This window comes from Zalophus californianus, chromosome 9, assembly GCF_009762305.2.
Source record: "Zalophus californianus isolate mZalCal1 chromosome 9, mZalCal1.pri.v2, whole genome shotgun sequence".
NCBI lineage: Eukaryota > Metazoa > Chordata > Mammalia > Carnivora > Otariidae > Zalophus > Zalophus californianus.
The window spans coordinates 51767322-51786789 of record NC_045603.1 but is presented as its reverse complement, the minus strand read 5'-3'; the positions used below and the strand labels follow the sequence as shown (position 1 = coordinate 51786789).

The 19468-nt window shown below is 39.8% G+C and overlaps 1 protein-coding gene across 1 annotated transcript in view; it reads left to right on the top strand.

Moving 5' to 3' along the window:
- The window catches only part of SRGAP1 (SLIT-ROBO Rho GTPase activating protein 1), a 265860-nt gene that overhangs the window by 151640 nt on the left and 94752 nt on the right, over positions 1 to 19468 (top strand). Inside the window, 1 exon segment of the mRNA XM_027593051.2 lies at positions 7715 to 7777. Within this exon segment, the coding sequence (XP_027448852.2) occupies positions 7715 to 7777 (63 nt within the window).

Below are 19468 nucleotides of genomic sequence, written 5' to 3'. Positions count from 1 at the left end.
TCACATGTGGTTGTATTAATTATGCTCTTTCTTCTGCCTTTCTCTCTCTTATTTCTGGGAGTTTCCAGGGAGCAAGTCTGCAGGCCTCCAGAATTAAAGATCCTGGTCAGGGCCCACACAGTGTAGTGCTTATTACGGTGCTCCGTATATAAAGTTGTTGGGGCATGTCTGGCTCTTCCGTGAGATTTTAAACTGTGGAGGGCAGACGCCATGCTTTATTTACTCAGGTCTGGGTCCATTCATTCAACAAATGTGTATCTAGAATCTATAGTATGCCAGCTACCCAAGCAGGCCTGGGACATAGTGCCTGCTCTCAAAGAAACTCTCTGTTTATGAGGAGAGAAAGAAATGTGGTAAGTGTAATATTAGTGGGTAGCATCAGCTTAACACTCACTGTATGCCACGTTTTGTGTTGAGTATCAATAAGGACCATCCCAATAAAACTCTGACATAGAAACTACTGGTGTCTCCATTTTGCCATTGGAAAAAACTGAGGTCTCACAAAATTATTTAACTTAGGCACAGACTATAACAGGGTTGATAATAGGCAGTTCGATTTTAGAGTATGAACTCTTAACCACTAAATTATACAGCCTAAGAGTGGTGAAAAATGAATATCTTATAAAATCATAGAGAAGGGGGCACCTAGGTGGCTCAGTCTGTTAAGCATCTGCCTTCGGCTCAGGTCATGATCTCAGGGTCCTGCTCAGCAGGAAGCCTTCCTCTCCCTCCCCACCCCTGCTCATGCTTGCACTCTCTCTGAAATAAATAAATAAAATCATTTTTAAAAAATCACAGCGAAGGGAAGATGTCATTTCTTTCTTTGGGAGACAAGGTGACATTAAAAGGTTTTTCAGAGTAGCAGAGAGGATTGTAGCAGGTAAGAAACCGGAGGAGAGTCCTGGCAGAGGGGGCCAGCTTGGGGAAAATACGGTGATGTAAAAGCAGGACAGGTGAGGTGGCATTTTATGACCAGACTGAAAAGTATCATTTGAGATTTGTGGAAGGTGAAGTAGGCTAGGTAGGCAGGAGAGGTTATGGGTGATTTAAGAATTTTGAACTCTATCCTGAAAAAATAGAGCAAGCCTTTGGAGGACTTTAATCAGAGAAAGGACATAATTAGATCTTTTTTTTTTTTTTTTTTTTAATTCTAATGGCATGCAGAAGAATGGATCAGCCAGAATAGATAGGATTGATGACTCCTTCTTCAGGGAGAAGTGAATCGTGGATGAACCCGATTCTGACTTGCGTGACACTGTTGTTCTGGAAGCAATAAAAATTCATTAGAACGCTTTTAGAAAATGATCTTCTGATATGTATCAGGGGTCTTAGAAATGTCAATACTTCCATCCTGCTAATCTCATGTCTGGGAATTGAGCTTAAGGATACAACATAAAATGCAAGATATGCCCTCAGACCAGCATTTATGATAATAGTTCACAGTGCTTAAGGCAGATTGGTAAAATTGAATGAGTAAATAAATGATGAATGGTGAATGGAAAATAGTAATGGAAATTTCGGTAACTATAATAGAAGAATGGTTAATATACATTCACTGGGTAGTTACTATGAATCCAGTAACGATGGTTCTGAAAATTACGTAAGTAGATGGGGAAATGTATTGTAACTGAAAAAAAAAAAAAAAAGCAGAGTAGAAAAAGATACTCCATGGGGCGCCTGGGTGGCTCAGTTGCTAAGCGTCTGCTTTCGGCTCAGGTCATGATCCCAGGGTCCTGGGATCGGCCCCCCGCATCCCTGCTCAGCAGGAAGACTGCTTCTGCCTCTACTCTGCCACTCCCCCTGCTTGTGTTCTCTCTCTTGCTGTGTCTCTATCAAATAAATAAATATAAAATCTTAAAAAAAAGAAAAAAAGGAAAAAGACACTCCATTATTATAGAACGATTATAATGCAGACCTATGTTTATTTATTTATTTTTAAAGATTTTATTTATTTATTTGACAGAGAGAGACACAGCACGAGAGGGAACACAAGCAGGGGGAGTGGGAGAGGGAGAAGCAGGCTTCCCTCCCTTCCCTAAACAGACCTATGTTTAGATGAAAAACTTGAAGGAAATACATCAAACTGTAATAGTAGTGGGTGTGTCCCTCTGTTCTCTATTTTTCCAGTGTTCTTCAGTGTACTTAATTCATTTTTATAATGCAAAAATGTATAACACTTTGGGACTGTTAAATTTAAACTTATGTCTGAGGTGTCTGAAACATCAAAGTGACAATAAATAATAAACAATTAGAAATAGGCTTGGTATTCAAGTCTCGATTTACACATTGGAGACAATAAATGACAACTGAATTGAAGCTCTAACCATTTTCCTTCTCCTTGGGTCAGAATCACAGAGTCTTATTGTAATGTGTTAGAAGTTTTACCATCACTGGAACTTATATAGACTCACATTAATGGGGGCAGAAACCCAATTCTTCCCGTTTCCAACTCCATAGCCGAAGCGGCTGAGGAGGGGCTCTCCTGCCCTTTGCAAAAGTAGTTTTAATCTACCAATCTCCAATAACATAGAAAATACCTGATTTCAAGCATATGTTATTTCATAGTTATTCTTTTCTCTTGTAAGGGGACACTGATTGCTTTTCTTAATACCAAGGTATCATTTTTCTTACTTAGAAGTTCTTGTTCAAGGATCAAGGGTCTGCTTCACTGTTTTCAAATTTTAATGAAATAGAACGCAGAGGCATATTTCACCTACTGAATTTTGATGGGCTTTGATAATCCAGATATTTTCTTTTTTTTTTTTAAGATTTTATTTATTTATTTGACAGAGAGAGACACAATGAGAGAGGGAACACAAGCAGGGGGAGCGGGAGAGGGAGAAGCAGGCTTCCCGCGGAGCAGGGAGCCCGATCAGCAGAGCTCGATCCCAGGACCCTGGGACCATGACCTGGGCCGAAGGCAGACGCTTAACGACTGAGCCACCCAGGTGCCCCAGATAATCCAGATATTTTCTGACTGGAGGGTTTCCGTTCATTTGTCCAATATTGCCAGCGTACTCCCTGTGTGCCACAGCAGGCATGTTTTGGTTTAAGATCATTTCTTTTGGGGTCCAGAGTAGCATTTTGAAGAAAGGAATGTTTTTCACCATTCGTGTAGTTTGGAGACATGTGTAAAGTTGAGGTGGGGCTAACATGAGGTAATCCTTTCACTGTTTCCATGCTCTCAGCACAGGCACTGTGCCCCAGCACTCGGACGAGGACTTGATGTTGTGTCCAGCCCGTGTATTTGTGAATTCATGCTCCAGGCATTAGTCACGTGAACTAGTGCTTCGGAGCACAGTCCAGTTCTATAACAACCTTTACAGACTAAAGAAGTTGTGTTGGGAAGATAGTAGTTAATTTTGAAGTTATTTCCTAGACCATGGAGGATTTGGACTGTGATTTAAAGCAAACAGGCATCGACTTTGGTGGTGTGTCATGAGGCTAGGCAGAGGTTTACCAACCTGAAAGGAACTCCCCACCAACTTTTCAGAACATCTAAAATTCCCATGGGAACCAGGATCCTTAAGTCCTCTTTCATGATTTGTTTATATCTTTTCATGTTGACTTGAGGAAATTTCCATTTCCTAGTGGATATTCGATTAATTCATCTAGTACCACTAGTGGTAGGACCCCCATGTAAATGGAGCATAGGAATTACCGGTAAGTATAGTGTACTTATGTGGCAAGGGCCTACGGATGGAAGTAAAGCCCGAGGGCTAGAGCACAATACGTGGGGTCCTTCCAAATCAGGCGTCACCTGGAGAGATCTAATGGCCAGGGCAATGGGGAGGGACAGGAAGATCACATCAACCAGTATCTGCCAATCACTTTCTACGTGAAAGTCAATGCAGCACGTGTCCTGACAGACCACGAGAAAGAAAAATACAACATGGTCTCTTTGCTCAAGGAAGTTGCCATTACAAATAGTGTCTGGGAAAGAAATAATTATAATATTTATGGGATGTTTACTGTGTGTTAGGTATTAATCTAAATGCTATGTATGTGTTGTCTGATTAATGCTCTCATCAACCCTATGAGATAGGCACAATGACTATATTCAGTTTACAGATCTGGAAACTGAGGCCCACGGGAACCCAAAGTCTTTGAAACTTAAGACCCAGGCATTCTGACTCCAGAGTCCTTGCTTTTAAGCGTTATGCAATGGCCTCTTAGACAAGTTTTTTTATATTTCAGGGCCCCTGGGAAAAGGTGAAAGAAAAATGTAAGAGTATGCTTGGCAGAGCACAATTTGTGACGCCAGATTTTTTCTACTCGTTACCTGAAATCTTATAACATGTGAAATGTACAAAGAATCTTCTTTCTTGTTCTGAGATATTTGACCTAGGATAGCTTGGCAGGACTCTTATCACCCCAAACCTAAGTCTTCAATCTGATTTTAAATATTCTTGTTTAGGGCTAATCGGACCTAAGGGATTTTTTGTTGTTGTTACTGTCCTAAGTCTTTGCCAAGAAATACTTTATTTTTGGACTTTCTACCTGAAATGTGGACAGCTGAGCAGAGTCACTTAGTGGCCTTTGATCCCATTAGAGAGTTCTGAATCGGTGACCCAGATCCTTGGATGAAATTTGATGTTAAAATAACACCAAACTGAAGACATAGGAGATTGCAGTGTAATGTATACAGTCGGAATAACCAAGACTTGGATATATAACCAATAACCAATTGAGGAAAATTAAATGAGTTTCATTTGGCTAATCCACCTCTTCATATATCAGGGACACAGCAAAACATAAAGTCTCTAACTCCAATTTAAGGATTTTAGAAGTTAGCAGAGCTTGATAAACAGCAGTACTCTTTAACACGTCAAGAAGACCCAGTGACTAGTGCTAATGAATTTGAATTCCTCAAAGTTCGGGTACTGCTCTGATGTCATCTTCCCACACTGCTTTATCTTCCAAGAGTTTTTGCTTCATCACATTCGGCCTTTTTTGAGGGAGGCCTGACCCAGTGACTGTGGTGGGTTTGCAGATGGACTGTGTTTCATCCAGATCCTAATATTTTCATTTTTTTAAGATTTATTTATTTATTTGAGAGAGAGAGAGGGAGGATGAGTGGAAGGGGCAGAGGGAGAGAGAATCCCAAGCAGACTCCACACTAAGCACAGAGCCCGATAGGGGCTCTGTCCCATGACCCCGAGCTGAAAGCAAGAGTCAGATGCCCAACTTTCTGTGCCACCCAGGCGCCCTCCCTTACATTTTCTGGAGTGGCCTGTGGGACTTTCCTTTCTCCTCTTACCAGTGGCCAGCCTTCAGCAGTTGTAGTAACTACTTGAGCTATTACACAGACACAGTATTTCAGCTTGTATGTGGATTTATTTAGCAAGTGTTTATTGGAAGCTTCCCATGTGCACCAGCAGGACCTGGTCTAGCCAGGGAGGGAATGCCACCTTAAATACCATACCGTTGGTGCCTCACCTGCCCTCCCTAGTCCTGGCCTGGCTCCCAAGCACTGTGCAGGACATCAGAGTCACAGAGCTGGTAAAGATATGGCCCTTACTGTCAGTGCAGACAGTCCAGTGAGGGACACACAAATGATCCAGTGGATGTTGTTCTTGATTAAACTGTGGATGAAGCCACACTACATTCTTCCCAGTCTCTGTAGCTGACTGCATCATGAACTCAAAACAGGAAGAAAATAAAAATTAATTTGGATATATCATTTCCTTTAAAATAGCTTATAGATTTTGCTGGAAAAAATATTCAAATACTCATATATCAAAGTCACAGAATTAGCCTAGGGAAGACTGTTTTGAATGCTGGTTATTTACCAACTGAGCAGAAGCGTAGAACTCTTTTTCATCTTAATGAAAATAATAAATGCAGATGAGCACCAGGTGTTGTATGGAAATGATGAATCACTAGATTGTACACCTGAAACCGATATTACACTGTATGTTAACTGACTGGAATTCAAATAAGAACTTGAAAAAAAGAAGTTAATAAATACAGAAGCAAAAGTATATGGATGATAAGTGGCCTCACCATCTCACTGCTTTGAAAGTGCTTTCTTAAAGTTAAAATTATAGTCAAATAGTTATTTTAGAAAGGGAGAGTTAATTTCTGTTTTGGTTTCTAACTTAGCTTTTTGGGAATCACAAAATTTCTTTGTGACAGTACTAAGATGGGATGCTGGAATTCATCTTTTTTTTTTTTTTTTTTTTTTTTTTGTTAAGGAGGCTGCACATCCAGTGTGGAGTCCAGTGTGAGGCTTGAACTCATGACCCTGAGATTAAGACCTGAGCTGAAGTCAGTGGTCAGGCATTCAGCCAACTGAGCCACCCAGGCGCCCCTATTTCTGATTCTTTAATGAATAATGCAACTAAGTAAAATTCTGTTCTGAAAACTTTTTTCTTTCTTCTTGATAAAGTCTGATTCAGATGGTGGAAGAGCCATTCAGACTCTACTTATTTTCCTCTACCCAGTCTTTGGTGACAGTTGGTGCACACATCTAGTATCTAGAAAGGACCATTTAGCTAGAATCAAAAAGATAAGAAATAACTGTTGGCAAGGATATGGAGGAAAGAGGACTCTCATGCACTGTTGCTGGAAATGTTAATCGGTGCAGCCACTGCAGAAATGAAAATATTAAAAATAGAGGGGCACCTGACTGGCTTAATAGGTGGAGCATGCGACTCTTGATCTCGAGTTTCATGAGTTCAAGCTAACATAGGATGTAGCGATTACTTAAAAATGAAATCTTTAAAAAAAATAAAAATACAAGTATCATATGATCCAGTAATTCTGCTACAGGTTATTTACCCAAAGAAAATGAAAACACTCGTTCGAAAAGACATATGCACCCCTGTGTTTATTGTAGAATTATCTACAATAGCCAAGATATGGAAGCAACCCAAGTGTCCATTGATAGATGAATGGATAAAGATGGTGTGTGTGTGTGTGTGTGTGTGTGTGTGTGTGTGTGTGTGTGTGTGTGTGTGTAGTAGAATATTACTGAGTCATAAAAAAGAATCAGATCTTGCCATTTGCAACAACATGGATGGACCAAGAGAGTATTATGCTAAGTGAAATAAGTCGGACAAAGAAAGATAAATACCATATGATTTCATTTACATCTGGAATCTAAAAAGCAAAATAAACAAGCAGAAACAGACCCAGAAATGTGGAGAACAAACTGTTGGTTGTCACATAGGAGGGAGGAAGGGGGATGGGCAAAATGGGTGAAAGGGAGTGGGAGATACAAGGCTTCCAGTTATAGAATGAATAAGTTATGGAGATGAAAGATACAGCATAGGGAATATAAATGATATTGTAATAGCATTGTGTGGTGACAGATGGTAGCTGCACTTGTGAGCACAGCATAACATATAGAGATGTTGAATCACTGTGTTGTACACCTGAAACTAATGTAATATTGTGTCAACTATATTGTAATTAAAAAGAGGGCAGGGGGGTGCCTCACTGGCTCAGTCAGTAGAGCATGTGACCCTTGATCTCAGGGTCTTGAGTTCAAGCCCCATGTTGGGCACAGAGTTTACTTATAAAAAAAAAAAAACAAAGAAAGGAGGGGGCAGCTTGGTCAAAGATGTTTATTATTTAGGGGTATGCTGGCCTTCCATTGTTTTTATATACATTCTTCTATTTTCAGTCACTGGACTTTTTAAGATATAAATAATTTAGAAACAAGTTTCTATTACATTTTTAAATATTCTTAATTTCTTCTTAATTATAGAGCAAAGAGATTGCATTCCAACTTCATGAGGATCTGATGAAGGTTCTTAATGAACTCTATACGGTAAGCACGTAATCTTTCTTCTTTTGCAAGAATCCTTGGTTTAGAATTTTGGTTTGCAGAACACTGCTCTTGCTAGAATTTATTCTAAGCTAGGGTGTTGATGGATGCTTCTCTGGTTGAAATGTGGAACCAAGTGGATAGATGCACACTACTACATTTTGCCATACCCTCTCAATTTGGGGAGACTGTATTCAGGTAAATATGTATATGGAGTTAGCACACTTTTAAGGAACTAGAGCATAAGTGTCCCAGTAAGACATGTTTTTAACTGGTTGGATTATAGGTGATCTGTACATATATTTAATTCCAGAGTATTTTGTCTTAAATTATTACTGCTCTTAAATTAGCCATTCTGGGATTTGAGCAATTTAGAGTTGCTTTATTCTGTTAATTTTTTCCCCATTTCAGTTAAATTGGTTAATGACCTAATATATTAAAATTACTTTTGAGAAGGAATATATTTTTCTCCTTGGCAATAATTTGCTTTTTTGAATTTAAATTTTATTCAGGTTACTGCATATAATCATAAGAAATTAAATAATTTAAAGCTATTTTATTTAAAAAAAAACAACAGTGAAGTTGCAGGTTGGAATTAGTCATATGTTCATGTAAATTTTTTTACACTTAATGATCATACTATTAAACACAAATTCCTCCTGGAGGAATATGATGAGTTTTTATTTTACAAGAGAGAATAACATAATGAGTAATACTAATTTGTTGTAGCTATAGATATTTGCATTTTTATTGTACAAGATTATTTGAATTCTTATTTATAGGCAAATTAAACCTGAAACATTATTAACATATGTTTCTTGATTTACAAATCCCATTTGTTCTTAAAAACCCATGTGTGTAAAATGCAATTTTGTAAATTGTTTTTAATGCTCCATTGATACTTGCTAATTAAAAGACACTGTAGTTTTAAGCTTTTTATTTATGAGTCGTATTCTTATAAAATTCACTTTCCAATTTTTTTGTACATGTGTGATAAATTTGAATTTTTTAAATTTATTTTAGAGAGGATGCATGTGGAGGGGGAGGGCAGAGGGAGAGGGAGAGAAAGTCTTAAGCAAACTCCACACTGAGTGCGGAGCCCCACATGGGGATCAGTCTCACAACCCTGAGACCATGACCTGAGCCAAAACCAGGAGTCAGTTGCTTAACCAACTGCCACCCAGGCATCCCGCTAATGAAATTGAGTTTTTGATGATAAAGGCCATTTATTAGCTCATGTTTTTTTGTGTGATTTGTTAATTTCTGATACCCTAATTTGGCAACCATTTCTAGATTTAGAATTTATTTTTTATTTTTATTTTTTTTTAAGATTTTATTTATTTATTTGACAAAGAGAGAGAGCACAAGCAGGGGGAGCAGCAGAGGGAGAGGGAGAAGCAGGCTCACCAAGCAGGGAGCCCAATACGGGGCTCAATCCCAGGACCCTGGGATCATGACCTGAGCCGAAGGAAGACGCTTGACGACTGAGCCACCCAGGCACCCCTACATTTAGAATTTAAAAGTTAAGTGAGCATCATGCCTCTGAGACATCCAAAGAAGAAATTCTATATCTTCTTCCATTGAACTGTTCTAAGATGAGAGCTCTGTGGCATTTTCCTTGTAGATCCCTTTGCTTAGACATTGTTTTGCCTAGAAACATAAATCAAGGGCGCCTGGGTGGCTCAGTTGGTTAAGCGACTGCCTTCGGCTCAGGTCATGATCCTGGAGTCCCGGGATCGAGTCCCGCATCGGGCTCCCTGCTCGGCAGGGAGTCTGCTTCTCCCTCTGACCCTCTTCCCTCTCGTGCTCTCTATCTCTCATTCTCTCTCTCTCAAATAAATAAATAAAATCTTAAAAAAAAAAACATAAATCAATCTCTAATACTTTAAAAAAATAGATTTGCTGATTGTCATGACCTCATAGACAAGAGCATGTTGATTATGGTCTGAAGCTAGTAGTACTAGTCAAAGCAACAATGGGAAAGTAAACTTGTTGCATATGAGGAAAATCAGTAAAATGTGAAAATTTTATCTCAAAGAGGGATGTGCATAGTGAAATTTTTCCTATATTAAGCCTATCAAATGGACTTACACATTTATCAGACTTTATGTAGATGAATCCAGTAAGCTAACTCAGAACTCTCATCCTTTTTTATCAGTCTGAAAGCCTAAGGGAGCCAGGTTCTAGAAAAGGCCACTGGAGTTTGAATGACCCTGTCAGAGTCATTTAACCTCACAGGATCAGTTAAGGAACTAAGGGATAGTGGAGAATGAGCAATGAGGTTCTAATTAGGTAGTCTGTAGATCACTTTAAACTCTTGGGAAAAAAATTCATCTTGGGGCACGTGGGTGGCTCAGTCAGTTGAGCATCTGACTATTGATATCGGCCCACATCTTGATCTCATGGTCGTGAGTTCAAGCCCCACATTGGACTCCACACTGAGTGTGGAGTCTGCATTTGAAAAAAAATGATCTTAACCAGAGAGCATGCTCACCCGAGGTCAGAGGTCGTGTTCCTTTGGGAAAGACCTTCATATTACACACACACGCACACATACGCACACACAGTTTACTATAAAAGATGATGTTTCATCTCTCTTGCACTTTAAATTCAGATACACAAATTCTGTCTTGTTGAAATGACATCTATTCATTATACATATTCAGCTTACATTCGGAAAGAAAAGATGAGGAGTATTTGAACAGGGGACCAGGAGTTGGGGGAATGTGGTTGAGGTTCCTTGTGCAACCACTGACTGGTCATGTGCAAATGACCATCTGAGTTACATCATGCATAGAAGTTTGTACAACTGATGAGGTACTAATGATTGCTGAAGCAACAGGTACAAAATATGTAGCCTTAAGCAACTGAGGATGCTATTTAATTGCCTTTTCTTTTTTTTTTTTTAAGATTTTATTTATTTATTTGACAGAGAGAGAGAGAAGCAGGGGAAGTGGCAGGCAAGGGGAGAGGGAGAAGCAGGCTCTCTGCTGAGCAAGGAGCCCGATGCAGGACTCGATCCCAGGACTCTGGGATCATGACCTGAGCCGAAGGCAGACGCTTAACCAACTGAGCCACCCAGGCGCCCTTAATTGCCTTTTCTGACACATATTCACTCCTCCCTTTTTTTTTTTTTCCCTTGATACTCCTTGGGAGTCGAAACATTTTGAAAAGTACATTAACTTCCTTATACCTGTGGAGTTGGAGTGCTTTATTTTAAATTACAGTCAACCTTAGTGGTGAGCCTTATGTGTGGACTTCCTTACCCAAAGATATTTCTCCCAGAGGCCTCTTGGTTATTCCAAACATTCCAAACATTCAGAAGGTTTTGTCTTAAATAAAATACAAACACCCAGAAAGAGTCAAAAGAAATGCCTTATGATCATTTATACCGTAGAGTGAACCATGTTTTATCAGATTCTTTGAGTACAGGTTGTGTGCCTCAGACATAAAAGACTGGACTTCCAAACAGGGGAGAGAAGATGGTGGCATCAGAGTGCCATCCAGAAGGAAAGGCTTTGAAGACATGCATTCCCTTTTCTATATTTTTTCCTCAGCCTTGCCTTTATTTGCAGAAACAGGGCCTCGGGATGATCATGTCTCACCTTGAAGACACGTAGGGCAGAGAGAGCAAATTCTCTTATTCAACCGTTGTGTTCTGTATTCAGGCCCTCACCAGATTGGATGAGGTTCACCCACATTGTTATGAAGACTAATTTATTTATTCAACAAACATTTTTAAAATGCCTGTTACAGTACAAGGCACTTTGAGATACCCTGGGGATGTAGGTATGAATAAAAACAGGCCACTTACTTCTTCTCAAGGCATTTATATTCTGGTGGGGAGAAACAGACAGTAAACAAATAAATGTATAGTATGGCAGGTATAAGTGCTAAGAGAAAAAATAAAGCTGAGTTAATACAGATGAGGCGTTCAGAACAGCACCTGGCCCATAGTAAATGCTTAACAAATGTCAGTTGTATGTGTCATCCTGGTCATGTCACCCTCTTCATCACTAGTGGAGTGGGGACGGTAATAGCTCCTTGTCTGTGGAGATCAGGGATGGCATCAACAGTAATTACACGACTTTTACGTATGTATATACACGTATACATACGGGTTTTCCTTATAATGGATATATATTACTTTTGTACAAAAAAGAAAAAAGAAGGTAACTTCCCCTAAGAAAACCGATCACTAGTAGATGTGAACAGGGCTGCCATCAGGTTAGTGGGGAGATGGAAAAGCAGAAACAGAACAAGGGTGACACGAAAAGTCAGAGGGGGCATTCAAAACAAAGTTTGCTTTCATCTCTCTGGTAAACAGTAGGTTAAAGTGCTAGATCTCTCCCCTGATACCAAAATCTCAAAAGGTTATGTTGCATTTTAGCAGAAAAACAATGATCTGTCCTCTATTAATATCTCTTTGCTTTGCAGCATTTTACTCTCAGCATTTTACTCAACATTTTACTCAGCATTTTAAAAAACGAAGAGCTGACCATCCTCAGTAAGCAAATTCTAACAAAGATGAACACAGACAGTCATGATAAATCCACATGAAATTGATTGTTAATTATGTGTAATTGATCATCACACTCCCTATACATCAGTGACACACATGGCTAACCAGAGTCAAGAGGTAATCTATCCTCAGTTTCCATTAACATTATGCGGAAAGAACTGAGACAATGAAGATTTATCCAGCCCTTATCATGAAGCTAGCGCATTATCCCATTCATTTCTTGCAACAGCCCTATTCCTATTCCCAGTGTAATGAGTGGGAACTGGGGCTCAGAATGATTAGCTCAGGATCACACAGTTAATGAATGCTCCAAAATCTAAACCCAGCCTCATCCCTACGGCCCATCCGTTGTCCACCTGACAGCTGCCTTGGGGAAGGACGTGCAGGGCAGGTGGGGAAAGGAAGGGTGGGTGGAACGTGATCTAATAGATAAAACTCATAGGTAAAACTCACACTGCATGCTCTCCTGGACACTTGTAAAAATTCATTCGAGCTTTCCGGACAGTCCGGGTGGGGTTACAGAATGGGAAACCCAAATGGCTTTGCCCTTGAAGCTTTAATGTTGGGGTATGTTCATTTGGAGTGCCTCTTTAAGATACAGTCTTTCATTTATCTTTAATGTTATATGTGTCAACACCACCAGTGCAGCTGTGTGTTCATACACAGTGATTACTGCTAAGGATCTATTACTGGATACTCCATTCACCTTTGTTTCCTCCTTCTGAACTGCACTTCTGATTTGCCTAACAAATGGAAATGGAAAATGGAAAAGCTGTCCTAGTACCAAACCCAGAGGCCACTGAGCATCTTTTATGGGATTTGGAAAATGGGGTTGCTGCATGCACACAGATATCCACCCTGGCCTTTACATATCTTTGAACCACTTATCTCTTTAAAATGTTAAAATAAAAAGCTAATTATTTTTTAGAAGGGATGAGAGGGAAGACACTGTTTATTATTTCAAGCCCTTCCTTGAAGACTCCACCTCAGAGGACTGCTGAGGAAAGCTTTCTTGGCTGGCTTGTGAGCCTCCCACGAACCAGGAGCTAATGCATTCTTCTATAACAAAGAAACATGCCCAGGGCAAGGTTGAAAAGTCATTCCGAAAGAGCCCAAGATACTCGCCACCCCATATCATAAGATTTTTCTCTGAGCCTCAAAGAGGGTGTTTATTTATTTATTTTTTTGGCTAAGTATTTTAGCTTGAGGGCATTTTAAGTATTTGAAATATATATCTTTGTAGTGAAAATGAAAAATCATTCCTTTGAGATGGACTACAAAAAGGTCTCGTCTCAGAACAAAACACTGAGCAAAGAGAAATAAGGTAGAAAGGATATGTAAAAAGCTCCAAAATTGAAAACCTCTTGGGAATACCACATTCTCCATGATGCCACCTGGAAAACTTTTTTAAAAAGCAATCTACTTAGAGATCTTGGACTGACAAAGTGTTCACATATATCCTTCTGGCATATTATAACTAGACACTTCAATGGAAAGAGAGAGAGAGAGAGAGGTGTTGGGATCAGATGACTCTGCCAACTTCTGAATTCTAGTCTTGGGGTTGACACAGACTGACTTTGGAGATTAAGTTAACTAATTTAGCCTGGCTTCATTTTCCTCCCAAAATGTTTGGGATTAATAAAATTTTTTCCATTGGGTGAATCTCTGAGGACAGCTGTTTGATAAGAACTTTATACACAGATGCATTTTAGGGCACCATGCTAATTAATGAAGCCAAGTGATCCCAAGTGCCTGCTTGGAATTTTCATTTTCTCTCTGAGATTTGAGATTTAGTTATGGTTGGTGCTTATGAACTACAAATAAGACTATCTTCTAAAAGAAGTGAGCAATATGAACTGGAAAAAAAATTATTTGGCTTAGAAATGAAAAAGAAAATGTTAGAAAGTATAGTTCAGGACAAACAAAAAATTTCTAAAGAATGTGTCATACCAAGAATTCTTCTCAAAGAGTATTTTATCCTATTACATTTTAAAATACAGTATTATTATGACTTTTAACTAATTACAGTGTTTTAGTGCTTTATACTTAATCAGAATGTTTTGTTTTTATTGGGTAAAGTATTTAGCTTTGTTTATCATTGCTTATCAAGCCCAAAGGTATAGAGACAACATACATATACATAGAATAAATTAGGGGCATTTTGCTTGGATTTATTGTCTCCAAGTGGACCAGAAATGTTCACCAGTAAAAATGTACAAATCATGTGGCAGAAATCAAGATGTAAATCACTTGTATCCATTTCATCATATCTTAATACATGATTTTCTGACTCACATGATTATCTGAATTCCATCCTACTGTAGGCTGATTCTAGAATTGTAGACTGTAGAATTTTAAGCACTGAATGGGCCTTTAGAAATAATCAAATTAACCTCCTCATTTAAGGAGAATATTACAGAGACTCAGATTAAGTGATTAACTGAAGTCCCAGGTTGGAACTGAAACCCAGGTTTTATTTTGATTCAGATTAGTAAATAGTTTCCTATGGGGGCTGCTTCAAGTGAGAGTTCCCAGTCAGGCTTCCCAATCGAGAAGATTAAAGCTCAGCCAGAACATAATAACAGCTAACTTTTGTCAGGTACCATTCTAAGCACTTTACATTAATTAGCTTTTTAAATTCCCCCAACAGCCTCATGGGTAGGTGAAGCACAGAGAGGTTGATATATTGCTGAAGGTTACACAGCTAGGAAGTCTCAGACCAGGCACACACTGTAATCTTTTTTTACTGGCAATTATAACCTGAGGTTATTATGTACCAACATTATGTACCAACAGAGGTTCAGGCGGAGGGTTTGGAGATCCAAAGAGAATTTGAGACACATTGAGGACTGAGAAAAGTTCTGAGAGGAAAAGGTAAAAATGGACAGGATTTCAGTAATAGGAGAGAGGGAGAGGGGACGGGGAAGGTTTGGGAGGCAAAAGGAGCAATGTGAGCCAGTGCATATAATTTGGAAGAACTTGAGGCATATTCATAGAATTTCCTTCTGGACCCATATCTAGAGAGAAAGGACAAGTCAGGAGTTGAAGGATTTCGAGTACCAAAATGAAATTGTCGTGAAAATAGGGCAGCAAAAAATGGTTAGACATCTAGGGCGCCTGTGTGGCTCTGTCAGTTAAGCGTCTGCCTTTGGTTCCCGTCATGGTATGTGTATGTGGGGTGGGGGGTGGGGGTGGGGGTGGGTGGTTCTAGGATCGAGCCCCACATCGGATTTCCCGCTCATTGTGGAGTCTGCTTCTCCCTCTGCCTGCCATTCGCCCTGCTTGTGCTCTCTCGCTGCCAAATAAAGAAATAAAATCTTTAAAAAAAATGGTTAGACATCTTGTCAAAAGCCTTTGAAAGCTCAGAAAGCTTCTTTGCACAGATTAAGGCCTCTCGCCTTCCTTCTCTGTTCCCCTCACCCTTTTATTTTTTTAAATAAATGGAATGAGATGAATTAGATTTGAGGCACAGGATATGTTTCAAATTCCAAACCATTTTTCACTGAAAGAAAAGGATTCTAATACCAGTTTTCCCCATTGTAGTTGATACTGCAATTCTAAGCATTATAGGGCTTTCATTTTATGATTCCAAGTGTCTTGTGTCATCAGTTTAAATATTTCCTGTACTAGGGCGCCGGGGTGGCTCAGTGGTTAAGCGTCTGCCTTCGGCTCAGGTCACGATCCCAGGGCCCTGGGATTGAGCCCCGCATCGAACTCCCTGCTCCGTGGGGAGTTTGCTTCTCCCTCTCCCGCTCCCCCTGCTTGTGTTCCCTCTCTCACTATCTTTCTCTGTCTCTCAAATAAATAAGTAAAATCTTCAAAAAATTTTTTTTCACTTTAAAAATAAATAAATAAGTAAATAAATAAATAAATATTTCCTGTACTGAACCTTGTAACTTAAATGTCTAACGTATGCACGGAATGCTGTAGCCGGCCCGCAGGGGTGCAAGAGCCCCTGGCTCCGGGGGTCCCAAACAGACCCGGTTCAGCCACTTGCCGCTGACACAATCCAAAGGCAGAGGAAATGAATGGTGGTGAAACAGGAAAGGAATTTATTTCAGTGAGGCCAGTACCAGGAAGACGGTAACTAGCGTCTCAAAGACTGGCTCCAAAGTGCCAAAAATACTTCCAGGTTTCTACCAGGAGAATTTGGGGCAAAGGTGGGTGGGTACGTGTGCAGGTGGGCAGTGAAGGTCAAATCCATCACTGCCTTGGAGTCAGTCAACAGGTGGGGTCTTGCTGGTTCAAGGCAGCCCTTATCCTTGAAGGGGTAGTTTTGCTTCCCGTCAGGGAATGCTTTGCCCTTAGGTCTTCCACCTGAGCCAAGAGGCTAGCCAGAAAGAACCTCGCTAGCGAGTTTGTGGTCAAAAGGGAGGCAGCTAACGTCCTCTTTCAATGTTGGAGGCATGTGAAACATTTTCCTGAAAATAATTAAATATTTAATATTGCAGGAGACTTTGAAATTCTAGTAAATTCTTTGGCTTTTCATTTTACATATACTTTCTCCCTCAACATTGCCGACTACTTTAACCTTTCCCATTGTCACTCTGCCACTGTGTTCAGGGTCGCCCTGGTTAATAAGTATTCCAGGTGACAGCTCTTGAGTATTTTTTTCAGTAGATTAAACTTGTATTTCAGTGCCTCTGAAGACTGGCTGAAAACCCCTTTTGAAACAAGGGCTTTCTGAATGACCTTCTCTATCACTGATTTTTCTCTCTTGACTTGTCGGGCAAGGATTAAGTCTCTTTGCCCCTCTGTTCCTTTGATGCATAAAACAAAGACCATCTCTCTGCTCTCAGCCTCTCAGGTGTGAAAATAAACCAGTCAGCCTCAGTGGGGCTGAGGCCATTGTGGGCTTAAAGGATGTGAAAGAAGGGTGTTTCATTTATTATAATAGCATCCATTAAGCATTCACTGTGTGTCTGTTACCCCTGCAAGTGCTTGACATGTATTCATTCATTTTATCTCCGCAACAGTCTAACAGGTACTATTCTTATTCCCAATTAGAGGTGAGGAAACATTCTAAAAGGCAAAACATAGATTTGATCCCAGGTAGCTGGCGCCTGAGTTTAACTATTAGAGCTGGTGAGAAATGAAACGGGCTGTCTTTTAAGACCCTGCTCTCCGTCTTCGGAGGATGGTTGCCCAGCAAGTATGTGGAGGAGGCCTGTGATCTGTAATGTCCTAGGATTTATGGAATGCAGTTATTCAGCATTTGTCCCAAATTTCAGAGTCTGTTCCCTGTCTCTAAGTCAGTTAAATGGAAAGCACTAAAAGCATTGTTGCCTCTGCTGTAGAGTTGTTACAGGATCATCTCTACTGCATCCAAGTAATACACACCCAGTGCCTGGGAGGGGCCTTTCAACAAATACATAGGTCCTGGAAATGCCTCGATGACAAGCACACAGCCAGTGAACTAGACTAGTGAGATATTTCCATTTTTGGTGTTAGATGCTGGACTAGGTAAAGAGACAGGTCTCTACAGCTCTGTGCAAAGCCCAGAGTCACCTGGGAGACTCCTAGAGCCCATGACACCTGATTTTAGTGACAAAGGAAGGGTGGGAAGGGTGTTCCAAAAAGCAATTAGTACATGAGGGAAAGCACAGATGTGTCAAACCACATTGCCTGTGCAGGGAACTCCACGTGCTTGAATATTGCCAGAGCATTAGCAAATCATTGATGTAAAAATAAAGGGAGTAGTACATTGGACTTTGTAAAAAATCTTCTGCCCTTTCCACCACATGAAGTACTTGAGAGACAAGGAAAATATCCTTAACAAAATCAGAATTTTTGGTGACAGTGACATTTATTTCATGTTAAAAATCTCTGATAGGGCACCTGGAGTCCCAGGATCGAGTCCCGCTTCGGGCTCCCTGCTTGGCGGGGAGTCTCCTTCTCCCTCTGACCCTCCCCCCTCTCGTGTGCTTGCTCTCTCATTCTCTCTCAAATAAATAAATAAAAATCTTTAAAAAAATTGTGAAGCAGAAAGATATTATACCACATTAATTGCTCTCATGAAAAATTACTCTTAGGCACTAATGAACTGCTATCAATCAATAAAGAATAAAATGTTACTGGATTTCTAGTAATAGAATGTAATGGAATCAAGTAGGACAAGGCCTATTTGTGGTACATAGTAGGGGGCTCAAGAAATGTTTGCTGAATATGAATGTTCATCAAGAGTTCATAGACAAAACCAATAACCCCTAACTATGACTCGAAGACTTAAATTAGAAACTGCCTGTAGTGACTGTTGCAAATAGAGCTAGGACAGATTAAGATTAATAAGTACGGGTCACTCTTGTTACAGATAGAAACATTTTCTTTTTAATAAGGCATAAAATAATTTATCTTTAGTATAAATTAGTCATTTTTTATTAAAAATTTTTATTAAAGTAGCAAAATCTTGTAAAACTAATTGTAATTTGCCACTTTAAAGTTGTTAAATTTAGCATTTTGAAAAAGATGACTAATGCCCTGTTTTAACTTAAATATTACAATAAAAAATAAAAGCATGTGGCAAATCTATGTATCACCCCTGCACCCACCAAAGAGTTCTTGGGTTTTCCTCCTTGATGAGCACTTGATGATTGATCACTAATCAGCTTGGGAGCTAATTAAAGTCACTAGAGTGATAGATATCCTGGAATAAGGTTCATCAATATAACGGTGTGTTAGACTATCCAGGCATTGTTCATTTCTAGATACTTTCTGTGCAACAGAGCAGATGAGTTATGGCCTCAGAGCCCATGGAGGATTGTAGGAGGAATCCTACATTCTCAGCGTAGCATGGTGTACTACTTGCTGCCTCAAGTCAACAAAAGCAGGAGATAATTAGTATAATTTGTTGTTACACTGGCTTTTCCTTTCGATTAAAATTTATCTGCCGTTTGCCCTGACACTGAAAAAAATCAATCCCTTTAGCCACTGAAAAGTATTTTACACACACACACACACACACTCAAGTCATAAATTCTTACGGTATTTAGTTGTTGTAAGATTAGTATCTGAAATCACGGACTCACAGAATTTTAGAGTTGGAGAAGGCCTGGGGGATCATGTGGTCCAACCACCCCTCCCCCCTTATAGGTGAGAAAGCGGGCTAGCAGAGATGAGTAGTCTTGCCCCCAGGTCAAATGGGTGGGGCATGGTGGATTGAGGGCTCACCCTGG